This window comes from Echiichthys vipera (genome assembly GCF_963691815.1).
Source record: "Echiichthys vipera genome assembly, chromosome: 11".
NCBI classification, from domain to species: Eukaryota; Metazoa; Chordata; class Actinopteri; order Perciformes; family Trachinidae; genus Echiichthys; species Echiichthys vipera.
The window spans coordinates 27,261,619-27,287,412 of NC_139836.1; the positions used below are offsets into that span (position 1 = coordinate 27,261,619).

Below are 25,794 nucleotides of genomic sequence, written 5' to 3' on the forward strand. Positions count from 1 at the left end.
CACTGGACAGCCACCAGCATCCGGTTGCGCAGCGCACAGACACGTCACATGCCGGAAGTCGTGCTTGGTGAACATGGACGTCAGACAGATGTCAGCTGGATGCAGGCCGTAGAGTCTGGAGCTGTGTGGGGCTTTGTGGGCATGAGCCTGCTCCATGGGCGCAGATCCTGTCTATGCAAAACATGAACTGTCCCCTCCAATCAAACAAAACTAAATTATTCAAAATGTAAAAATAATGCTTTTAATAATAATAATTATTATTATTATTATTATACTATATATATATTTTTTTAATTATTATTTTTTGATAGAGACAGTGCACATTAATGGACATCAATAATTACGTGCATATCTCTGTAAAAATGTATCCGTAGTCCCCACTTAATAAAATATAAAAATTATATAAAATAGAAGAGACAGCAAATAAATAGATAATATACAAATAGAGGAGGCAGGACACACAGCACAATATATTACATACCCACAAGGACACCAGACCCAGACAGGATGTCACAATGAAATAAATAGAAATGTTCAATTAGATTCAAGTCCAGTTATTGAGCTCCTCATTTGACACTGCCCCATTTTACCGTCATTCTATATTCAGTCTGTTAAGAGTCTCCAGTTGAACATATTTCTCCTGTATGAGCTTCTTTGCACTGTCTACCTGTAAAATCTAGAATAGAATTTAAAATCCTTCTTCTTACGTACAAAGCTCTTATTGGTCAGGCTCCGTCGTATCTTAAAGAGCTCATAGTACCGTATCACCCAACTAGATCTCTGCGCTCTGAGAATGCAGGGCTACTTGTCGTTCCTAGAGTCTCCAAAAGTAGAATGGGAGGCAGAGCCTTCAGCTACCAAGCTCCTCTCCTGTGGAACCAACTCCCAAGACTTATTCGGGCATTAAAAACCAACATCACTCTGTAAAGGTTATTACCACGAGGGTTCAGGAACACTTCAGAAAACCATTGTCAGTTAACACAGTTCATCACTACATCTACAAGATCAAGTTAAAATTCTACCATGCAAAGTGAAAGCCAACAACACCCAGAAACACCACCAGCTTCTCTGGGCCTGAGCTCATAGGAGATGGACTGACACAGAGTGGAAAGGTGTGCTGTGGTCTGAAGGGTCCACATTTACAGTTGTTTTTGGAAGTCATGGACGTCGTGTCCTCTGGGCTAAATACAAAAATTGATCGTTGATCAGTGCAAATTTCCAAAGCCAGCATCTTTGTTGGTATGGGGGGGATGTTAGTGTCCAGGGCATTATGGGTAACTTGCACATCTGTGAAGGCCCCATTAATGCTGATAGGTTCATACAGGGTTTGGAGCAACATATGCTGCCATCCAAGCAATGATGTGGAGACATCCCTGCTTATTTCAGCAAGACAATGCCAAGCCACATTCTGCACGTGTTCCAACAGTGTGGCTTCGTAGTTAAAGAGTGCAGGTACTAGACTGGCCTGCTGCAGTCCACACCTGTCTCCACTGAAAATGTGTTGATGTGACATCAAGCAAGAATGGGAAAGAATTACACTTACAAAGCTTCAACAGTCAGTGTCCTCAGTTCCCAAACGCTTATTGAGTGTTAAAAGGAAAGGTGATGTGACACAGTGGTAAACATGCTCCTGTCCCTGCTTTTTGAGAATGTGTTGCAGGCATCAAATTCAAAATGAGTGAATATTTGCAATAAACAGTAAAGTTTATCAGTTTGAACATTAAATATCTTGTCTTTGTAGTGTACGAAGTTGAAAAGGGTTTTTCAAATCATTGTATTCTGTTTTTATTTACATTTTATACAACGTCCCAACTTCATGTGAATTGTGGCTTGCACTATTTGATGTTTAGATTCTCATTTTGTTCATACTTGTGTGATTTGTCTGCTTCCCTGTAACTGTTGTGCACATGATAAATAAAAACCTTTAACCTTAAAATTTCAATTAACTGTGCATTAGACTGGGCTTTAGAGTGTTAGTAGTGAATGAAGAAAAGCAGTCAGCACTTTGGAACTATAGCATTGAGCCGTCAATTAATTTATTATTTGCACTTGTGCTTTTCATACTGTGAAGTGTCTAAATGTTTTCTCCCCTTTAAAATTGCTCTGTTTAAAATGTAAAACAACTTCACAAATGGCAGAATGTAAATGTGTGATCTTTGTTGTGTTTTGAACATGAGGGCAATTGCGTTAAGATTTCAGCTTGACGATACTACAAAATCGACTAAGTTCCAGAAATCCAGACATTTAGTGGATCAGACAAACAATAGATATTTGGCAAACTGGTAATCACATAATAACCTGTTTTTTTATTTTTATATCATCTCATACCAGGCCATGTGGCACAATAATCACAACATGAAAGCAGCAACCTGAGCTTATCTTCCTTGTTAAATTGAATGGCCGTTTATTTGTGTACATGTTTAATGTGATCTGTTCTTAAAAAATCTTCCGTACTAAGTGAGTTTCATATTACAGGAAACTGGAGTTAAAAAGGTAAAGTGGTCATTACATTCAGGAAATAGCACCTTGATGCCAGCACTATGAAAGAATGGTCTGGGGTGGGTGTGGTCTATTTCCTGAAAAGGAATCAATCTGAGCATCAGACAGCACATTGATACTAACAAAATATTGAGTTTGATGTTAGCCGAATGGTTAAGCAAAGATCAATAAGCAGATCAAATCCCAGCTGAGGGTCTGAAATTCTCATTACTGTCTCTAAAGAGTGAATGTATAAAGGAGGTACTGTGGGGCAGATAGAGGGAAAGCTGTCACTAATAAGAAAATGTGAGCAAGCATGTCTCACTATTGTGCAGCTAACACAGAAAAAACCCAACAATGGGTGGAGTTTAAACATTTCAACCAAATGTAAATGAATGAAATTTGATACAACAGCCCTGAAGGTCATGTTGTTAAGCTACTTCACATAAAACGAAACACCAATGGGCTCCTTCCTTTTGGATTGACTTTGGTAATCTACGTGAATGGACTTTACTATGAGAGGAGCTGGTACAGGGTCCAGTAGCGGAGTCTTTAAAACACTCTTTTATTAAACTCTGGGTTCACTAACTACGTTGTTTTCTGTGTAGGGACTCTTCTCATTCTACTGCAGAGCTTTGCTGTTATTTTGTGTGAGGGTTCTGTGTCCTGGTGTTTTTACCCTGCCTGTTTTTACCCTGCCTCTTTGTTCAACCCCTTCTGCAGGGCTTGGCTGACGGGGCTGACAAGGCACACCTGCAGCCATTCAATCATTACCACCTTAATATATACACCCTGGTCTTGGCCCTGCTCCCCTGCCAGATAATTCCGTCTTGTCGGTAGAGCTGACCTTCTTCTCCTAGTGAGTTTTTGCTGCAGTCTTTCCAACTAGAGCTGATGTTTTTCTTTGTCTTTTTAGTTCTTCGTACCTCGCCGCATTGTGCTTGAGTTCCTGAGTTTGCCCTTAGCTGATTCATTGCCTGAGTTCCTGAGTTTGCCCTGAGTTGCCTCTTTGCCTGAGTTCCTGAGTTTGCCCTGAGCTGCCTCGTTGCCTGAGTTCCTGACTTTGCCCTGAGTTGCCTCTTTGCCTGAGTTCCCGAGTTTCCCTGAGCTGCCTCGTTGCCTGAGTTCCCGAGTTTGCCCTGAGCTGCCTCGTTGCCTGAGTTCCCGAGTTTGCCCTGAGCTGCCTCGTTGCCTGAGTTCCCGAGTTTGCCCTGAGCTGCCTCGTTGCCTGAGTTTGCCCTGAGCTGCCTCGTTGCCTGAGTTTGCCCTGAGCTGCCTCGTTGCCTGAGTTTGCCCTGAGCTGCCTCGTTGCCTGAGTTTGCCCTGAGCTGCCTCGTTGCCTGAGTTTGCCCTGAGCTGCCTCGTTGCCTGAGTTTGCCCTGAGCTGCCTCGTTGCCTGAGTTTGCCCTGAGCTGCCTCGTTGCCTGAGTTTGCCCTGAGCTGCCTCGTTGCCTGAGTTTGCCCTGAGCTGCCTCGTTGCCTGAGTTTGCCCTGAGCTGCCTCGTTGCCTGAGTTTGCCCTGAGCTGCCTCGTTGCCTGAGTTTGCCCTGAGCTGCCTCGTTGCCTGAGTTTGCCCTGAGCTGCCTCGTTGCCTGAGTTTGCCCTGAGCTGCCTCGTTGCCTGAGTTTGCCCTGAGCTGCCTCGTTGCCTGAGTTTGCCCTGAGCTGCCTCGTTGCCTGAGTTTGCCCTGAGCTGCCTCGTTGCCTGAGTTTGCCCTGAGCTGCCTCGTTGCCTGAGTTTGCCCTGAGCTGCCTCGTTGCCTGAGTTTGCCCTGAGCTGCCTCGTTGCCTGAGTTTGCCCTGAGCTGCCTCGTTGCCTGAGTTTGCCCTGAGCTGCCTCGTTGCCTGAGTTTGCCCTGAGCTGCCTCGTTGCCTGAGTTTGCCCTGAGCTGCCTCGTTGCCTGAGTTTGCCCTGAGCTGCCTCGTTGCCTGAGTTTGCCCTGAGCTGCCTCGTTGCCTGAGTTTGCCCTGAGCTGCCTCGTTGCCTGAGTTTGCCCTGAGCTGCCTCGTTGCCTGAGTTTGCCCTGAGCTGCCTCGTTGCCTGAGTTTGCCCTGAGCTGCCTCGTTGCCTGAGTTTGCCCTGAGCTGCCTCGTTGCCTGAGTTTGCCCTGAGCTGCCTCGTTAAAATAAACATTTTTGACGCACCTATCTAACCTGCCTGCCTCTGCTTTAGAGTCCAGCTGTCAGTAGCCCCGTAACAATGTTGAGCAGTATTAGTGGTCTAAAAAGACGTTTTAATGCCTTCACCGCACTGCCCCGAGCTAATCACTGTTAGCCACGTCCGGCCGTTAGTGACTCTACTGGATTTCTCAGGTAGTTATTCATATACCAAATAAAACTCTTGATGGCTTATTTGATGTATGTAATTGTCGAAAAAGACCATGGGATAATTTTACGCCGGAATTTCACTATAACAGCCAAGGACATTTAATGTACAGCTTGGGAGACTGGACTGATGTTCTACTGTATGGTGTTAATCCCCATCATCTAACAGCCAGTTTGGAGCTACATTTAGCCTCAGATGATTTATGAATATGGTCCCTGGAGAACAGGTTTTATCAGCAACTTATCAAGTTTATGACTTTATGAACTTCAATTGTTTGTCAGCTTTGAATGTGTGCTGATATTTACTTTATTTGTTCGGTCCCTCTACTCTAACCAAGGGTGTTCTCATCTGTTAACTACTGCGCACGCTCACACATGCACGCACACATTGATCCACCACACTAACATTAGTGTAGTTCTAGATACAGTTCAATATACCAACGATCCCCTGCTGTTACATTGATAACGTATATGTGACTGTCACTTACCAGGTGACGTTATGATCGCTTCTGGCTCCTTTTCTGTACCGTAGGTGAGTCATTTTCTATAGTTTCTGTAACGCTAATGTTTGTGTCATCTGCTGCAGCTGCAGTGTCACCTGAAGATGCAGCAGCTTCAGGTGCAGGCTTACGAAAACAGTGTAGTTTGAGATCGCTTTGGTTTCCATATCTCTTTTCCTGGCTTTTGTCTTTGTCTGTGGTCAGATTTTGTCATCCCAATTACTGTGCAAGATGAAGTCATGAAACTCAAAATGAAGGCAGAGGTTAAAGATTTAAGTTTTCAAAGCAACGGCGGTGGAAGTAGGGGACTTAGGAAGTAGGGAAGGGGCCATTGCTCCCCTCTTCCCGTGCCTGACCTGATTTGGCTTCACGGCTGGTTTGATTCCCATTGGAAATGTCTGTCAAACACTGAAGATGAGTCTCCACTCTGTAATCTCAGAAGAGCCTCGCGCAAGCACGCACGCACGTCAAAGACACTATATGATTGGTAGCCGCGTTGGTGGGCAACTATGTTTGTACATCAGCACTATGGTTCAGCTGCACGAGTTAGCATTCTGGTATAAAGGGTGTCACAGGAATTTGAATACTTGTAATTTATAAATCATAACCTTTATTAGACCAACCATGAATCCTGCTTTCTGTGCGAAACTGTTTAAACACAACCTGCTGACTGTTACCTCATCCCACAACCTGAAATGATCATGCTGTTTGTACATCATTGAGTAGGCCTGTGAGTGTGGTTACAGTGAGACATGAGATAGAAGAGACTTGAGGGATTGTATAGCCCATGCATCCTGTTCTGTATAGATAGATGACAAATCGTTTTTGCTTGCATGTGTGTTGGTGAAGAATGATGAGTCTGAAAAGAGCTCTGTTACTCTCTGAAAACTTAATCCAGCTGAGTTCTTGTGTTTATGAACGTATCGGTGTTTTGTCTCCTACTTAAAAGGAGAATCCCTGTAAGGGTTCCGGGTCCCTCCCTCTGATTCTTAGTCTTGTGCATGAAGAGGCTGGATTGAACATTTTTCTGCAGAGAAATACTTTGACAATAAACCATGGAGAAAAGCTGATCTTGTTTGATCTTTATTGACTAGATTCTTCCACAAGGGGAAAAAAATATCTCGACTGTTTGTACATATTTAAACTAATCACATTTGTCTTGGGTTGTGCTATCCCCCAGATGCAGTGACAGGGCCCTGCAAATCCGACAGGGACATCCTGCGATTGAGCCACGTCCAGCGAATGTCAGGCATTATACTTGCACTGTACATCTGGTAGGCCTATCAAACAGGTGAAGATATTTTTTAATTTGCTTGTCTTTTTTCTATTTGCATGTTATTAAATTATCTTAATTTGCAGTGCATTGAGTTCTCGGGCCACCGTATGATAATAATTTCATTTCTTCAAGGGTTTTTAAGTCTGTGAGCCAACACATAGTGACACAATTGAAGAGTAATAGGTCTGCATCTTGACAAGAATCTGGTGATACGATACGTATCATGATAAAGGGGTTATGATTCAATATATTACCATACTGTAAGCAAGTGATATACTGCAATTTAAAAACAATCTGATGTTAGGAAAACTGCCATAGCATGAAGAACACACCACCATACAGTATGTATACATTGTTACAACGGAGTGGAAGAATAAAATGGCTGAACTTGATACATTACAACAATGGTATGTAGCTGCAGGGGTTGAAACAACCCAAAATGAATTAAACAAATTAATTTAGCCTAATCCTGAAGCATTATTTAGCGCCCTTCCCAACAAGCTAGTAGCTGGGAGCGTGCTACAGCCTTTAAGACAGTAATGTCGGCCCTTTTTTAACCTTAAAAAAGCTGTTTAAGAACAGACCCACTTTGTCGAACCTCAGTTAATGATATAAAGTCAAATGAACATGGCTGCTGCAAACTCATGTTACTTTTACAAGAATAAGTCATTTCAAAGTTTGATTGACAGCATTGGGATATTTCCAAATCAATTGGCGTACTGATACAGTAACTGCAGATGGTTCAATGTGCAATTAGTTTCAGGTTTCAGCCACGCAGTCGCTCCACATGGCCGGCTCAGATGCACAGAGGTCGGGAATGAAGTGTCTCAATTTGCCCACTAGTTTTGCCTTTCTAGGGGTGTTGTCCAAATCCTGCAGGACAGACATCCAGCTGCTACCCATCCCACCACAGTGGGACTGCAATTGTACTCAATTGTCTGTAGTGTAAGGCGGTTTGATGAAAGTGCTCAGGCAGCTGTGATGATGCAACAGCATCAGGTGTCCAGCAGCAGGAGACATTTCATACAGTAAGTCTATTAGTGTACATCTCCTTCATGTGTCTTCTTGGCTGTAAGGCAGTGTCCACCCTGGTAAGGAGTGGTCTCAAGAAGCCTTCCTTGTGCTGTCCCCTGGACATATTTGCAGTGTGATTTAGATATCACTGTGTTATGTTACAACCCAGCATGATCAGTCGGTCAGTATCTGTCTTGGTCTCAGCTGTGCATGTCCCTGGTCCATTTGATCATAGTCTCAGGAGAGCGATAGAGGAAGATCAGTTTGGAGTAAAGTTCCTCTTCTAGCTCCAGCTCTCCCGTCTCACGCACCTGAATCACACAGAGGCATAAGGATTACAAAGAATTCTTTTTTTTTTTGGACGGCTTATTTAAGAGACGCCACGTCTATGGTAGTCTATGGTATGATGAAACCAGGGGGATATTCCATTATTATTAGTTCAAAAACTGCTTATTCAAGTTTGTAAACCTTATTTTACTCAATCCCCTGATACATGAGTATAGTAAATGCATGAATCCATGAATAGTATGTGTGTTGTAATATACACACTTCACACTAACCAGGAAGATGTCTGTGCAGAGCTTCAGGATGCGGTCCACACAGGGCAGCTCCTCGAACATGATGGAGTGGGAGATCTCACTGAAGAAGCCACGCACAAACTTCCCAATGACTAAGACCACAGACACATACAGACCCATGATCCTGAAAGGAGAGGAAAAGAAAATGAAAACAATAGCCATTTTTCCCTTTTTTTGGTTTCCGTTTGTAATAATGCTTGTATTACCCCGACCCTGTAGTGCACAAGTTATACAAATCTTTTTTTAGGACAACCTGGGCTATCACATTATGTATGCTGCAGTCACATGAATGTATAACTTATGATATGACCATAAGTTCTCTCACACTACACCGCTCCTCCTGTCCTTCACTGGCTTCCTGTAGCTGCTCACATCCGCCTCAAGTCACTAGTACGGATCAGGCCCAGCGTACATCCAGGACATGATTAAACCCTACATCCCAGCCCACCCTCTCCGCTCTGCATCGGCCAATAGGCTTGCTTCTTTCTCACTGAGGGACACCTTGTTGTACCGTGCCCAAGCACAAACCACAGCTAGTTTGTTTGAGCAGTGTGAGTACAAGTGTGCCATGCCTAGGCCAAGGCCTGCGTGAGAGAGGTGGGCTTTAGTAAAGCATTATTGCACATGTACGAGCACAAGCGTGCGCACGTGTACGAGCATTGACGGTGGTCCTGATGTCTGTTTATATGCAACTGTTCTCCGCGACGGACATTTAAAAAGATGCAGCCCATGGTGCCTGGTGGATCAGTGATGTTAGCGGGCGCCCCGTATACAGAGGCTAAAGTCCTCAACGCAGCGGCCCAGGTTTGAGTCCCACCTGTGGCCCTTTGCTGCATGTCACCCCCTCTCTCGCTCCTGTTCCCTGTCACTATCAAATAAAGGCATGAAAAGGCCAAAAAAAAATCTTTGAAAAGATGCAGCCGAATGGTTCGCAGTGGTGTGACGCAGAGGTGGAGTGTTTACTGCAGATTTGGTCGGATGAAAATATTCAAAAGCAGTTGGACAACAAAAAAACTCAGAGGGGTGGTGTATAAGCAAGAAGCAATCGAGCTGAGGCCCGGATCATTTCAAGTAATATGAGTGCAAGTGGGCCTCGGGGACGATTGCCCTAATGCCGCATTCAGGCCGGGGGCGATAGATGCAATTAGCAAGAAAATCGAGTAACGCGCTGCTTGATAATATTTGGACCATTGCGCCAAACGTGTCAATTGCATCATCCACACGATGATGCTCACCTGCTTCTATCGCGCCTATCGGTTCTGGTTTGAGCGCGGCTTAAGGCAGGGCACGGATCATCTGGACCAAGAGTGAGTGCGCCCTAATTCACAAATGTTCCCTCTCCTGGCTCCCAAATGCTGGAACGACTCCCCATTGAGATTCGGACAGCAGAAAGTCTACACATCTTCCGCCGCAGGCTAAAAACACATCACTTGAGTTGGCTTGGCTGAGAAGATGATTAACAAAAAAAACAAAATCCACTTATAAAATGTATCTCAAGAGACTTTACATGTAGAGTAGGTCTAGACCTCTATGCCATGAACCAATGATTCCTCCACCAGCAGCAAGCTGCACGGAACATGTCTCACACAAGCTCCGCCCTGTAGCCATCCACCTGTCGGGACTTCATGGCAGAGAGGCCTCTCCTCAGTGCACGCACATGAAAGCCTGCTTAGAGTTTGCCAAAAAACACATGAAGGACTCCAAGACTATGAGAAATAAAAGGATCTGTTCTGATGAGACCAAGAGGCTTCGGCTCTTGAATCGTCTTTGCTTGACGATCTTCTCAAGGCTGAGGTTGTCCTGTTGCTTGTGCACCTTTCCCTCTTCTGGACAACTGCCAAGTCAGCAGTCTTCCCCATGATTGTGGTTGTGTACTAAACCGGATTGACAGATTCATGGCATTTATGCTGCATAGTGATTAACTCAAACTCAAAATGAAATATTCTAATATTCTACGATACATTTTTTCAGGTTTTTTGAGCTGTAGGACGTTATTAAAAAAAATGCTTAGAACATTTTAGTTTGCATATCATCAGTCTTGAATATACATATAATTTTCACTTTCTGAAAGGACTCACAGAAAATATGAAAAAAATCGACAATATTGTCATTTTTTTGAGCTGCACTTGTATATCCAACCCATGTAAATGCTGTTTGAGAGTGTGGTTTCCTTACCCATATCCAGCCAAGAAACCCAGGCTGGGTGGACTGACTTTGTCATTGAATATGACCATAGGTAGAACTCCACAGGAGGAGGGGGCACAGCCTGCAATGGCAATGTCCCACCACTCCTGGTTTCCACTGCCGTTGAGTGACCTGTCACTCATCAGGGACAGGGTTATATTCAGAAAACCATCTTCATTACCTATAAGACAACCAAGCAGCTGTGTTAAAACAGACACTGGTGTATGAAGAACCAATAGAAATGCTGGTATCCAGTCTGAGCTATTATAGTATTATTATTTATATATATATATATATATATATTATTTGGCTGGTGGCTGCCATCTAGGGTTTATCCTTCTAATCCATTAAGATGATAGACTCAAATGTTATAAAGACACTGCATAATTCTGGGAAACTTGTCAATTATATAATGACATGTGTTGTGATCTAATGACTCCTTATGGAACTCTGTATGCCAAGGCCCCTACACATGATACGCAGTAAAAACACTTTACGCCGGCCGCTGCGCTCAAAGTACAAATCAGTTGAACCTAGTTTCCACGGACCTTTCAAAAGCGCAACCGATGGGAAAGAAGCTTTGAGTGTGACGTTTATTGTTTCCTCGGTAATCAGAGAGCAACATCAAGCCAGTTAGAAAGATGGAGATGGAGGAAAATGTATTGTGTGTCCAAGTTTCTCGAACTATTTAACGTTACATTAAAGTCGTATCACGATCTCGAAAGAAAAGAGGTTTATAAGCACACCAGGTTTGTGAATAGGCGGTTTATAAGGTGACAGTTGTTATAATGCTAATGTTGATTTAGTCGTTTACTGGATCTACTTTACTGGAGCCCAACCTCACGGTGAGCCCAGCGCAAAAAGCTGATCATGTGAAGGCCCCTTAACTTTTTAATTAATCCTGCTAGAACTGTTACTCTGTGATGTACTGTACTGCATTGTCCCATACTGTATAGAAAGCAGCCATTAACTTATTTGGATGCTTTGGTTGATGACTCATGGAAACAATTCTGCTTCTAATATCTTCCATGTTGTTAAAAAATCCCATTGCATACATTTAAACAGTAACTCAATGAACTCTGACCTTTATATAGTTGAGAGACTGGTTTGGCCTCAGCTCCATTGGGGGCACGGATGTAGTTAGGGAACATATTAGGAACATGCCTGGGGAAGAGACAAGACACCACTTGTTACATACAGTTGTACTGTATGTATAAACTAAAACACTTCACACACACTTCACACAAACATCCTTCCACAGAGTAAACCTACACAGGCTCAGTGCGATTGCCAACCAGTAGTGAGGCCAGATCTGCTCTGACTGGGTTCCCAGGTTCCAGGTCTATAGAATGTTTGTCAAATGTGTGTTCCACCGTCCCACCTTTACCCAGGTCCCTGTCAGAGACAGAAAGATTTAGAGAGAATGAGAGACAGGTACAGTCAGCATAAAACCCTGTAACTTTACTGATATACTCAGAGGAAAATCAATATTTAAAAAAAAAAAAAAGATTGTTGCAACGGCAGCGGACCATGGGAGATCTCTAGTCACAGTAGACTGTCATGTGAAGCCGGGACTCACTGCGCTCCCAAACAGATCGAAATGATCTCCGGGAGCCAACATCACTGTCGAAGGGCATTTCAGATCGATCTCATTGGTCAGTCATCACTTTAAACGACTGGAGGAGGACCAATTGACGACATGGGAGTGAGAATGGGTTGTCTCTGTAGATGGGTACAGATGATGTTCTGGCTGGTTTTAATGACCCGAAGTGTAGCTCCCCTGTCCTAGGCAATGCACAAACCATGCCAGTCTCCAGTCAGGATGCTTTCTATTGCTCCTCTGTAAAAGTTGACGAAAACTTGGCAGGGGAGTTTTGTCTCGTCTGGGTGCTGGGATTCATGGCAGCTCCCCAGCCGATGGCTGTGACAAAGCATCCGTATATGGTGAGATGGAGGAGGGGCTGCCCTCCCAGTTGGTTAGCCTTGGTATTGTAAGCCTCCAGCCTGTCTCTCAGTAGGCTAGCCTTGGGATCGTTAGACTCTGGCCTGCCATCCAGTTGAATATCCTCAGGCTAGCCTCATTAGTTGGCAAACCCCGCAGACACTGCCAGATCATCAGTCGACGGCCTCTGGTGATGCCCAGTCACCAGCTTCCTGCTTTAGTTTTTAGATGGTCGCCATAAGTTTCCCTTGCATTAAAGCCCCCGGCCATTTGTCAGTCAGTCTGGCAGCCTGTCAGTCACCCTGCCCTGACCTGTGGGTGCCTTTACCAACTTCTAGTCTCCTGACCACCCTTCTGAGTGGCCCCACCAATATCCAGCCACAAGGTCTGCTTCAGAGGCTGCTTCAGAGGCAGCTCCAAGGGCGTCCCTGGCCTCAATGTCTCCGGGCAGTCTTCCAGAGCAGTCCCATCTATGTTGCTGCCCTCTTGGCTGCCCTCCCGAGTGGTCTCATCTATATCACCAACTTCCTGAGTGGTTCAGCCCATCTACCCTGCCTTTCTTTCATCTTCCCTGAGCATCTCAGCCCATCTGCCCTGTTCTTTGGTGATGGTCCACCTGATAATGTCTCATCTAAGGCAAACAAACAACACAGTTGGTGAGTATATAACACCATGCTAGCAAGATTCAAAGTCAATAATGGTTGGCAAATGGTAAATATAATTTGATAGCATGTTGTTAGTATACAATCCTTCTCTCACATGACTGCGTCCTCGGTGTTGACCACTCACAACAGGATATTGGTATGTTTAATATTAGGAAATTGGGCCCCAAATCGCCTCGATTCTTGGATGGCTTGGAAACACTACTTTACAGTAGTGCCTCAACTGTTATTTGTTAGCCTCAGCATGCTTATTTAGAGTATCTATCTGACAGTTAACCCAGTTGGTGTGTTGTCACTTCACGATAGTGTTATGCCATTTTGTCATGAGGTGAGCAAAGGTTTTACCTCTGGAAATTCCAAGCCAGGCGTAGTGTTAGGTCAACAGGACTTCCAAGTAGTTCTTTAATGACTTCCTGTCTGCTGGGAGGGCTGATCCTCCACACTGATCCTGAACTCCCTTCGATCATTGCTGTCACAATATCCTCGTAACTGTACAGAGTGATGAACTGCATGGCTACCTAGATGCACACACAGAAAAATTATGCATGAAAAATGGGTATGTATAGAGAGACAACACATACGCACACATGCAGACAGACACGCACACGCACACGCACACGCACACGCACAGTCTTATGAATTTGTCCCATAGTCAACAACATTACAACAGCATGTGTAAGTGCTGAGCGTGAACATAAAAAAAAAATGTATTTAGAATTATGAGAAAATGTGATTTCAAACACTATTTTGGAGGATCAAGGATCATGTCCGGCCCAGTTACTCAAAGCTGGTTGAAAATCTTGAATTTCCCTTCAAATACACTTGTGCATGTCACACCTCGTCTTCCGGAACAATAAAGAACCAGAATGATAATTGTTTATATTTACTCAGACAGTAGGAAAGACAGAGCGTACATACATACAGACAGACATGTGAAATGAAATCAGTACGCACTGCATTGTCTCCAAATTTTTGGGTGAGTTCGTCATATCCCGCCTCTGTGAAGGGCTGGATGGACTGCTGCTGCACACTCATGGTGAACAGGGACTAGACATACACACAGAAAAAATACACCAGTGGATTATGCACATTGTATATACTGTGTCATATGCATTTAAAATTTGCACCAATATTCCATTTGGCTGTACTGTAAAGATGTCTTTCGGCAAATACCCCCATCAGATAAGCAATTGGGAAAGTTATTTTCATGTAACAACTATTAACAGTTAGATCCTGGACAGTCGCTAACAAGTCACTGATAGCCGGCTGTGGCTAACAGTGATTAGCTCGGGGCAGTACGGTGAAGGCATTAAAACATATTTTTTAACCACTAATACTGCTCAAAATAACAGCAAACCTCTACAGCAGCATGAGAAGAGTCCCTACACAGAAAACAAAGCACCAATGGGCTCCTTCCTTTTGGGATTGACTTTGGTAATCCACTGTAATGGACTTTACTATGAGAGGAGCTGGTACAGGGGCCAGTAGCTAAGTCTTTAAAACACTCTTTTAATAAACTCTGGGTTCATTAACTACATTGTTGGTGCTTTGTTTTCTGTGTAGGGACTCTTCTCATGCTGCTGCAGAGGTTTGCTGTTATTTTAGCAGTATTGGTGGTTAAAAAAGACGTTTTAATGCCTTTACTGTACTGCCCCGAGCTAATCACTGTTAGCCACGTTCGGCTGTCAGCGACTCTACGGGATTTTTACCGTTAAAAGCTGTTACATGAAAAAATTGTCTTGATGACTTATTTGACCCTGGGATAATTTTACTTAATTAATCTGTACATGCTGCAGTATGGGATGTGCATGGTAATCATACTTCTATAACCATTGGTAAATGATTCTAATTATGATCTGCCATCTATATGATTTCCATACTTCCACCTTCCTGGCAAAAGTACCTGTCAGATGATTCAAGTACAAGTACAGCATCATAATGTATCACAGATTTGAGTCTATAACACAATTCACATGCCTGTGTCTTTCAACATCCAGGCCCCCAGCTTGTAACCCAGGTTTCTGTAGTCTCGATTCAAAACTGTGATAACCCTCATTACGTCATTATGGAATGTTTCACATGCCAGTTTTAATCTCTTAGTGGAAGTGATTTTATTTAGATCATAGTGATGCTCCTAAAAGATAAAAATAATAATAATAATCCATGTATACTGTCTAGTTGTGTTATTTTATCACTCTGCTGATACTATATAATCATTAAAAGAACGTATCAGTGTTTACTTTATTTGTCTATAGCAATTTATCAATAATGATTCATTTTAGGGTAAATGAAATAAAATGCAGCTACTCTGTTAAAGCTGTAGTCTAGAGTATTCATAACTTTTACAAGCTGTGTTTTTTCTGTTCTCAAAGACAGTGAAAGAGACTGAAGGAAATGTCTTTACCTCGTATCCTCCCAGCTTGACAGTCACTGTGACATCAATGGGGTGGTTGACCACACCTACCACTGATCTGACCAATGAGATGAAGAGAAGGGGAAACCAGATGATGCAGATCAGGAAGAAGATGATGAGTCCACCCATGCCATATTTCACGATCTTCTTCTTCTTCTGTCCTTTAGGCTGTGGGTATTTCTGAGGGCAGATCATTTTGGAGATAATAAATATTATTTAGGTTTTTAAAACTGACAATGCTGAGTATTTTATTTACATATAATTCTAACTATACTATAATACTATAATAATACTATAATTTTCCAGAGGAAACTGGCACTGGGTTTTTGTGTGCTTTTGACTCTAACTCCTGGTAGGGACTCCAAAGGCAGGTGAGAGGCCAGAGTGAAAGTGACTTATGTACCCTGAATAAATACAAGTTAAAATAATTCAATTAAATTGAATTATTACCACAAAAATAAAATGTGTTGCTGCTGATTCTGAGAAGTAACTGTTTTTCTTGTTAATTGAGTTTTCTCCCTGAGTACCCTTAGCCAGAAGAATTCATTTGGTCTGCTGTCATATCACTGTACTGATACACTTCATACCTTCTCTGTCTCCCTGCTGCATTTAATGATGAAGATGTTGGCATAAATGTCCTCCACACACATCCAGTTTGACAGAGACAGAGTTGTGTCAGTCCAAACCCAGTCCATCACTGCTCGCAGCTCCACGAGGAATGGCACCAGACGAAACCTGTATAAGCACAGAATCCATATCATACTGTCAGTATACTGTATGCTGATTCTTGACCCATGTAACACTCTCAGTTTCCCTTAGGGATGATAAAGGTTCATCATACATCATAGATACTCCTACTGTTTCCACTGATTATATAGAAATAATATGCAAACTAAAACACATATTTGACATTTGTTTTAAATCTTCATTCTACTAGACAGCTGCAGACTGCCTTTGTGTCTGTACCCTTGGAAGAGGAACAAGTTGAGGTGGTTGTATTTCTTGGTGAGGAAGTTGCCAAGGATACGAGTGGGGTATCCACAGCGGATCTGATAGGCTGACAGACCGAAGTAAATACACTTGACAAAGTACCAGAGCTGGGCCACAAAGTTCTGATTGAACTTCCTAGACAGAGACAAGGAGAGATGAGGAAGAATAGTTAGCTAAAGACTCGATTCATATGGTATTGTTCGGAGAAATATGCATTTTTACTTTGATATTTTAACCAAGACAGCACAGATAACTCTCTGAAATGTATTTCATTGGTGAAAACCAGTGGATATCATGAATATTACAATAATACAATAAATACATGATTTAATTTGACTTCACCTTTCAGTGACAGCAGGCAGGATGAAGAACATCCACAGGTGGATCCCAAACACTAGGATCACCTAAATGGAAAGACGACAGGAGGAGGATAGGAAGGGTGTAAGGAAAAATAATCTCACACATTAGTAGTGATGTTGTAAAAGTGAAGTGCAAGGCAACCCTAATCATCCTGAAGCTATTGCAGGCCACTCGTAACCTCTCCAAAAGTCAAATCGTTTTCACCGGTAACATTAAACTTTTCAGGAATGTAATTTACAAAGAATGCTGAAACGCATGCATGGAAACACGCATGCAGTGAGTGGCACTGGTGTCTGATATCATTTTTGATGATGAATAATGGAACAAACAAACAGCTGACAGAGAGCGACAGTCTCTACCTCCTGATTCTTTCAAAGGGAAAATATTGTAACGGACTGGAGTGACAGTTGATGACCCTAAAATGTGAGTGTCACTGTTTGTCAGCGATGTTACATGTTTTCGAGATGCTGTAAAGCCTGTTGGTTGCTGAGAGCTAAAGGGGGGTGGCCGTGAAAATAGCGGGAGTTGAGAGATGAAAAAACAAGGTAGGAACTAGAGTGTGAGGAGGGTTTTCTTTGTTGTTCTTTTTTGGCGTTGGCTACGGCCCACAGAACCCCTGTTCAGTGATAAATAAAGCTGCAACAACCTGGAAAAGGTCTTACAATATAATCATTGAGGGTACGAGAGTACCAGAGCACGTCCAGTCTCAAACACCACCTGCTGGACAAACATCCAGCTGATGAAGAGAGGCTCTTCCCCCTCGCCAAAGGATCGTTTCACTACACTGTTGTAATTTTACTAAGTTCAATCTGCCCTCTCAGCAGATTTTTGAGCATGCAGAACCTTTGAGGTTATTCTGGAGAATATTCTGGACAGGATTTATCATAGTTTCTGATTATTGCAACAATAATAAACACACGTTTACATAAAGCAAACATATTTGTCCACTCCCATGTTGGTATCATGCGATTATTAATCGGGATTAAATGTTTGAATCGATTGACAGCCCTAATCTGAATCTATGAACTGAACCTGGAAGATGAGTTTTCCCAAAACTGCCTTGCGCAGGTACAAGGCTCTGTCAATGATCATGGTGCTGAACTGGATGAGCAGCATCACCAGGAAGGCCTCAGGAACCTGGTCCTCAGAAAGGGTTGAGGCTATATCAGCTGCTGCACTGTGTTTCTGAAGGAATGAATGAATGAAGGAATGAATGAAAGAGAGAGAGAGAGAGAGAGAGAGAGAGAGAGAGAGAGAGAGAGAGAGAGAGAGAGAGAGAGAGAGAGAGAGAGAGAGAGACATGTGAGAAACAGATTAGATTATTATGTTTAAAATATGAAACATCATTTTAAACCTGCAGGTGAGGCTGTGGCCACTATTTGAGAATTAACAGCATTATAGTTATTTCTGTTTATTTTTATGATTTGGAGAGAGAGAGAAATTTGCTCTTGTTCATGATCAATTTGAATTTGCCCGTAGAAAGTTTAAACATTTTTAAAATGGAAAATGAGTAGTATATTTTAAAATGAAAGATCCATGGGGTCAAAAAATAACATTTTAAAACAGTGTTCACATGTATGACTGTATAATAAGTTAACTATGAGGTGAAAAACAATATTGGATAATAATCATTGTTTTTTTAGTATTTTTTGGCTGATGGCAGCTTTCTAACACATTACAAGGGTTAAACCAATCACAATTGTTCTGGGTGGTGGAAAGCTCCGGATGCAGCAACGGTGCCTTTGCAAGATGGTTTCGGAAATGAAATGAGTAATTCTCTACAAAACGCCACAGAACATATTAAAAAGACTGGCTCAATGTAGGTTCTGACACGAGCAAGGGGAGTCTGTAATCCAGCCAGTGCCAGATGTCAGGCTCAATCCCAGGTTTGTACATCTGTTGAGCCAGACCACCCAAAGCCTGACTGCACTGATGCGACCATGTTTAACCACAGCTCTGTAGAAACTGGATCAGATCATACACCTGTTTACGGAAGATCAGATAATTCTAATGCATATTATCTGATACCAATACCTTACTCTGCATGTTAAATAAGACAGGCCTAACTAAAACTGGCTGAGTAGGACTACTCAGTTTTAATAATATTTCAAGTTTATGTAGATGGCCTCATTTCAGTTAATTTCATTTAACTTTGAAAATACATTTCATTTTTATTTTAAATGCATAATGAGATTTAATCTAATTGTAGTTTCTGTTTTCTTTACTGTAAACTTTACTTTTTAATTTAAATAATAATAATACAAACATCCATCTCTTACCCCAAAAGCCCAAAAGCCAAAAACGATGATGATGAAATCTATGACATCAGTCAGGAACATGAGTGCATAAACATCTGTTGCAGCCCGATACTCAGCATGGAGAATCCCCCTGAAGAATCCCTGAGTTGGCCGGTAAACACTCTGAATACTGCAGAGGAAAACAAAATGGCATGCATAAAAACCACTGCATTAGTGGAAGCAATGACATTTCAGGAATACATTTGTTTTTTAATTCCTCCTAAGAGCTCAACTAAATTATTTGTATTACTCTACGTAAAACTATTTCAATCAATGATGTATTATTTAGTGGTTAACATGTGAAATCTTTTGATGCATGTTCTTAGAGGGTGACTGTGGTGACCTGTGCACGTGCTGAAATCACAGTCTCTATAATCTACTCACACAGAGATGAAGACGTGTTGTATCTTGAGCCCCATAGCCAGCAGTCTCTGACTGGCTTCCTCTCTCCTCCTGCCTTTCTGCTTCTTCTTCACTGGTTCTTCAGAGGTGTCTGCAGTCTCAGCTGTGGGCTCCTCTGGAACATTCAGAACCAGAACCACGGATGGAGTCAGAGATAACCAACACCACAGAGAAACAAAAAGTCAATGTTCCTAATGACACATCAGCACAGAGAAGTCCGACTGACAGAAACAGGGAAATCAACCTCAATAAAAGCTATGCTCTACGATTTGGAATATTGGTAATTATTATTAACATTGTTTATATGTCGATTATGGTCCTGTAGTCCGATCTACACGATATGAATGGTAAAAAGAACAAAAAAAATTCAGTCTATCAGCTGTAGGCCTGCATAGAGATTGACCAATGAGAGCCATCCGGTCTGGAAGGCTGCCATTGGCTCGTACCCTCCATCCAATCCCCTCGTCTCCCCTGCTCCTCGTCCCCTCCCACTCCGCCTCCCTCTCTATAAACTCTGAGCAGCTAGTGATTAGCTGAGCAGCTCAGCTACCGGAGCTTCTGTTACCATGGATATGGAAAAGACCGATACCAGCAAGCTGGCTCTGCTCGCCCCGACGAAGAAGGTTAGAGAAAACGTAAGTGGACTGAGGAAAAGGCAGGGGGAGTCCAGTCAGAAGACTGTTACAGTAGTCGAGTCTATTGGAGATGAAAGCATGAATCAGCTTCTCTTGATCAGTTTGAGACATAAAACCTTTAACTCTGGAGATGTTCTTAAGTTAATAAAAGGCTGATTTGGTGAATGATTTGATGTGGCTGTTGAAGGTCAGATCTGATCTATCAGCACGCCAAGGTTTCAGACTTGGTCTTTAGTTTCTAAAGACAGTGACTCAAGGTGTTAGTTTAGTTACTGACAGCAACCCTCTTCGCTTTATTGCCAAAAACAATTATCTCAGATTTAACTGAAGGAAATTTTGGTTCATCCAATTTTTGACTTGCTCTAAACAGTGACATAATGACTTTGTTGGACTGCAGTCATCTGGAGACAGTGCACCATATATCTGTGTCATCCTCAAAGCAATTTCAGTCAAAAGCAACAGGACTTGGTTATTTGTCTAGGAAGCGATTCACCTCTCATCCAAGAGGCTTCATCAGTTCATGTACGCATCTGACCAGGCTGGGACTGGTCCAACTAACTGGTGTGGAGATCCAGGTATTTAACCTCTAACAAGGCAGATGATGTCACTGGAACCCTTTGTGCTCCAAGTGCCAACGACCGTTGTTAGAGTGGCAGTGTGTTCCCACCAACGACTGCCACTCTAACGACGATGAGAATATTCACAGGCTATCTGTGTCATCTGCATAACTATGATAGTTGACATTAGAATTCTGCAGAATTTGACCCAAAGGCAGCATATATAAGTTGAACATAAGGGGTCCAAGGACTGACCCCTAAGGAACTCCACATGTCATAGCCACTCGATCGGATTGACAACTACCAATGGTCACAAAATAACTATGCTCCTCAAAGTAGAGCCTGAACCATTTTAGGACTGTCCCGCTGAGTCCTGCCCAGGTTTCCAACCTGTTCAGCAGTAAACTGTGATCAACAGAGTCAAAGGCAGCACTGATCCAACAGGACCAGAACTGACACCTTGCCTAAGTCAATGTTCAACCTTATGTCATTTAACACTCTGAGCTGTTTCTGTACTGTGGTGAGGTCGGAAGCCTGATTGAAATTTGTCAAAAAGTCCACTTGAGTTCAAAAAGTTTGATTAAAGAGTTGATTAAAAAATTACTTTCTCAACAGTCTTGGCTATAAAGGGACGATTTGAGACGGGTCTGTAGTTAGTGAAAATGGTGGTATCCAATGTTCTCTTTTTTAAGAGTGCCTTGATAGCAGCTACTACGAGTTTAGGAAACGGGCCTGATTGAAGTGAGCAATTTATTATTTGCTGCAGATCTGTTTGGACAGAGCTTACGATAGTTTTTAAAAAAGTCAGATGGCATTGTGTTTCTTCTACTGTTATTTGTTCAAGTGTATTAAACTCTGACATTACAGTTGATTTATTTCTAGGTGATATTAGGGATTGCATCATTTTATTATTTTGCTGATTTGTGTGGATATTTAGATTAGATTTTTTTCATTGAAAAAGCCAGCAAATTCATTGCATTTTTCTGTGGAGGAGAGTTCTGAATATATCTCTTTTGGGGGGGTTGTAAGCTGATCAACCATAGAAAACAGAGCGTGAGTATTGTTGATGATCTCATTAATCATTTCAGAAAAGTGTTGCTGTCTAGTCTTGAGTAACCCATGGTTAAAATTGCAAAGACCTTGTTAGTGGAGGTCATGGTGAATTTGAAGTTTAGTTTTTCTCCATTTACGCTCTGATTTCCTGCATTCTGTTTTCAGAGCCTTTACCATCATAGTGTTCCTCCATGGTGTTTTCTGTCTGGTCAAGGTCATCTTAGATTTAATCAGTGCAATGGTATCAATATCAGAAAGAGCCTTTCTGATCACAGAAGTTATCAAGTCCTTGATATCAAGAAGTATTGTCAACACCTCTAGAGATAACCAGATCCAGTGTGTCCTTGAGTGTGTGTGGGCCCTTTCACATGTTGGAAGAGGCCAAAGGTGTCAAGAAGAGAACAACGTTAAAACCCCCTGTTATGATAAAAAAGTTGAGTCAGTGCAGATAACTGAAAGCAGTTCAGCCAACTCATCAAATAATCTTCCTTTACTAAAAAAACAGAGGTTTCAAAAGAGCTAAAATCACCAAACATAGTTTCCTTGCACTGAAATACAGATTTAAAAATGGCAGCAACTTCCTCGCCTTTTTTTTAACACTTCGACGCTTATTCATAAAACTGAAATTTGTTAGTGCTGCCTCATTGAGAATGGTACCAAGGCTACATTCAGTCAGCCATGTTTCCCTAAGAAATAAAAAGTCTAGATTATAGGTCATAATGATGCCATTTACTAACAAGGATTTGTTGGCTAGTGATCTGATATTGAGTAAAGCTAACCTTGTCATCGAGCACCCCCATCAGTCAGACTCAATGATATGATGATTCAGAGGAGGGGGGGGGGCTCTGTGACTTTTGGTCAAGGATTGTTTCTGAGGTGGTGGAGTGGGAGGGGTTGGATGATGTGGGAGGTGATCTGTGATCTGCCTTAAAGAGGTGCCTGCGTTCCCAAAAGATGTTAAAATTGTCAATAAAGTTCATTGATTGAGCAGTACATGTGTCTTTGAGCCATCGGTTTAGCATCATCAGCCTGCTGATTCTCTCCTCTCCTTGCCGAACTGTTGGTAGAGGTCCACTGAAAAACAATTCAGCGTTTAAATACTGAACTTTGTTTATCAGATCAATGAAGTCGTGTTTTAAACCTCCAATTGTTGCTTCACAACATCAAGGGCTCCTGTTTGGACGATGAGAGATTTCAGTGTCGGATGTTCAGCAGTAGTCTTAAGGATCTTCTTTGAGACATCAGACACCATGTCATTGGGAAAACAGAGTACCTTGGTGTTTTTCTCGCTGAAAAAGCGCTTTTATCTCATTCACAGCTCCGTCACCCAACATCACAGTTTCAGGTCCAGTGGTTAGCTCTTTCTGTAGCCCTTTAGAATATGGTTTAGCCTCATACCTTTCTCTGGTCCTGGGAGATGAGCCTTCTTTTGGGCAGTCTTCTGAAAGTGGTGCAAATCTGTTCTCTGGTAGAATCCCTGTGTCTTAGGGCAGTTTTTGTAGTAGCCTCGGTCCGTGGATGTTTTCTCCGTAGTATTGGGGAGACATTCCTGTGTGATGGCAGTGCAGGCTACTCGTTGTCATAATGAGTCTCCAGGTGCTGGGTTCTGCCTGATAACCGTCTTCTTATATTTGAGGGAGGCAATTTGTAGTGCTTTTGCTTTGCACCAAGAGAGTTCCAGGGAGGACAGTTTGATTTACTGCCATTTACACCTGGCTCCTGCCGGATCTTTGTGGTGCTAGTTAGCTTTCTGTTAGCTTGCTTCCTTTCAGTGTTTTGGGTTATTGGCAGAGTAGTTTCATTCCCACATTGTCCATTTATCTTCACGTTTACTTTGAGCCAAAGCATTTTTGTTTCCAGTACTGCTGTCTTCTGGAGCCGTTTTTGGTAATCATCCATGGAAAAGGAAGACATCTTGTTGCTAATTAGCTTCTGTTAGCTTAGCTCCTCAATCCCAGTCGGTGTAGCGTTTTTAGTAGTCTAAGGTCGAGCAGTACTCGTAGAAATATTTAATTATAGCAGTAGTCTGCTATCTACAAAAAGTGTATAGCCCTAGTGATTTATAAGTATCCAGGAGCTGCTGCTCATAATTTATCATCGAAGAAGAGCAAGAATATCAGCAAGAATTGCAAGCAGAGAGAAAAGCGTCTGCACTGTAAGAAAGCCGTAAGTGAATGTTAGCATACGTTAGCCATGTGTCATGTGTCTCAACTGATTTTAAGAATGTAGACCATAGCTTTAAAAGCAGAATTTAGTGTCAGAATTCCAAAATGAACCTTGGTGTTTAGAACAGCACATGGTTTAGTTGTGAAGATTCCTCCAGCATGAATTCCTGTCACACTCTTCTCTTCATCAGTCTTAATAATACCTTAATTATACGATGAGTGCATTCACCCATGTGGGTAGAACAACAAAACAGCTGGGATACCCACTCTGTGAACAACCCTGATCAGAGGTTGGGATTCATGCAGACCCAGGACTGTAAAGGACAGTAGGGCAAAAAGCATTGTTAACTTGATGTCATGTTGGAGGTTTACAGTAACTGCAAAAAGCCCCTGCTCTTTTTCAGCTCACTATGGCTGCTTCTTCTGTTACCATTCATGATGAATATCACTAATTCACATGATTGTTTACACGAAAAGTGACAGAAGTACTGTTTTGTGAAATAATGCAAAAAGAGAGAGAGAGCCCTGCAAACATCAACACACATAGTGGCCGTGATGGTCCAAATCGCTGTCATTCAAACGTTTCCTGACGCAGCCCAAGTGAAAATATGCAAGAAGGAACGGTCATGAAGTCATTAGAATTCTGCATTGGTGCCAGACTGTAAAGCCAGTTATATGGAGGTTGATGGGGCGGGTATGGCAAGACCCACTATACCCACCATATCTGTGCTATTGAACCTTTGACTGAAATATGCTTCCACAAAATGAAATAAAACACTTATGTGATGTCGGCTGATGTGTTTTATATAAATATGTGCAGGTGGGAGACTGGGTGATCCTCCCAAGAGGCTGCTCTGCCACACCCTCACAGTATGGCAGGTTCTTCTGGAGCCCCTCAGGTGGATGGACATAACGAGGCCTGAACTTCCTGTCCATGGAGCTAAAGTTTGTGATCTGCTACTAAGTTCTAGTTTCAGCGTCCTGAACCTGCCGTCAGTCAGACCCAGACTCAGATGAGGAGTCTGATGTCACTCACATCAGTGTTTAGCAGACGTATCAGAATGGTGAGTGTTATTAGTTTCTGTTCTTTGTTAGCTTGGAACTGTCAGTGTCTGACAGCTGTGATGACAGTGTGTTTTCTCTCTGGACTGTTCTGAGCTGGAGGTTTCAGGTTTCTTTGTCGGTGTTGTGTCGAAGTTGTTCCCCCGTCGAATAGTGTTTCACATATTAGACAGTGATTGGTTTATTTACTAGGGAAGTTCCAACTAAAGCTGAATACGTATGAATATGAGAGCTCAGAGAAGTGCAGTCATCTCCTCCTACAGCAGAGGAATGTGAAAACACCTCTAGTGACAGATTCAAGATGTCATTGTCAGACATTTTAGACACAAAGAGAAGAAAAACACTATTTTGAGTGGCGGGGGACTTCAAGGATTTCTAGAAAGTCTGTCTTTTTGGACAAGTGAAAGGATTGTGAGAACAGACCTCAATCACTGCTGATACAAACAACTGACACAATAGTGAGTTAGGAGCTTTTTGTTTGCGCGATACCATGTCCTTGAATGTGGTACACCTTAATGGAATGCAACCAGTGTTAATGTTATGAGTCACACCTAAACCCTCACAGCTCACACATAATGAAGCCACTAACCTTTGCTCTGCTCTTTCTTGGATTGTTTAGGTTTCCTGCGGAAGAGGATGCTGCTGCTTTTCTTTGGGACTTCTTCAATCACCTGCATGTCGTCTCCCCCCGTCTTATTGTCCCCCAGTCCATCTCTTGACTCACTGGGTGCTGGTTCACCTGCAGGAGGTTGTGTGGTCGCAGCACCAGAGCTGGTACTTGGCTCAACATAGTCCAGATTATCCTAAATTGATAAACAATTGTTTTTAATAAACAAACAAGTAAAGTAGTCTTAAAATAAGTCTGCTGATAGTATCACATTATTTCATTGCTTTAGTGAATG

At 42.5% G+C, this 25,794-nt stretch overlaps 1 protein-coding gene across 2 annotated transcripts in view; it reads right to left on the minus strand.

Annotated features, from left to right (window-relative positions):
- Window positions 1–5,923: 5,923 nt before the first annotated feature.
- Window positions 5,924–25,794, minus strand: part of piezo1 (piezo type mechanosensitive ion channel component 1 (Er blood group)) — a 125,831-nt gene continuing 105,960 nt past the window's right edge. For both annotated transcript variants that reach the window (XM_083923231.1, XM_083923230.1), the window contains exons 40-54: window positions 25,482–25,695; window positions 19,403–19,535; window positions 19,001–19,148; window positions 17,754–17,906; window positions 16,704–16,765; window positions 16,338–16,496; window positions 15,959–16,106; window positions 15,363–15,551; window positions 13,913–14,005; window positions 13,304–13,476; window positions 11,627–11,749; window positions 11,439–11,518; window positions 10,346–10,535; window positions 8,153–8,294; window positions 5,924–7,903 (exon numbers count right to left, since the gene is read on the minus strand). In XM_083923231.1, the coding sequence (XP_083779357.1) occupies window positions 7,793–7,903; window positions 8,153–8,294; window positions 10,346–10,535; window positions 11,439–11,518; window positions 11,627–11,749; window positions 13,304–13,476; window positions 13,913–14,005; window positions 15,363–15,551; window positions 15,959–16,106; window positions 16,338–16,496; window positions 16,704–16,765; window positions 17,754–17,906; window positions 19,001–19,148; window positions 19,403–19,535; window positions 25,482–25,695 (2,118 nt within the window). In that variant the 3' untranslated portion in view covers window positions 5,924–7,792. The remainder of the gene's footprint in view (window positions 7,904–8,152; window positions 8,295–10,345; window positions 10,536–11,438; window positions 11,519–11,626; window positions 11,750–13,303; window positions 13,477–13,912; window positions 14,006–15,362; window positions 15,552–15,958; window positions 16,107–16,337; window positions 16,497–16,703; window positions 16,766–17,753; window positions 17,907–19,000; window positions 19,149–19,402; window positions 19,536–25,481; window positions 25,696–25,794) is intronic.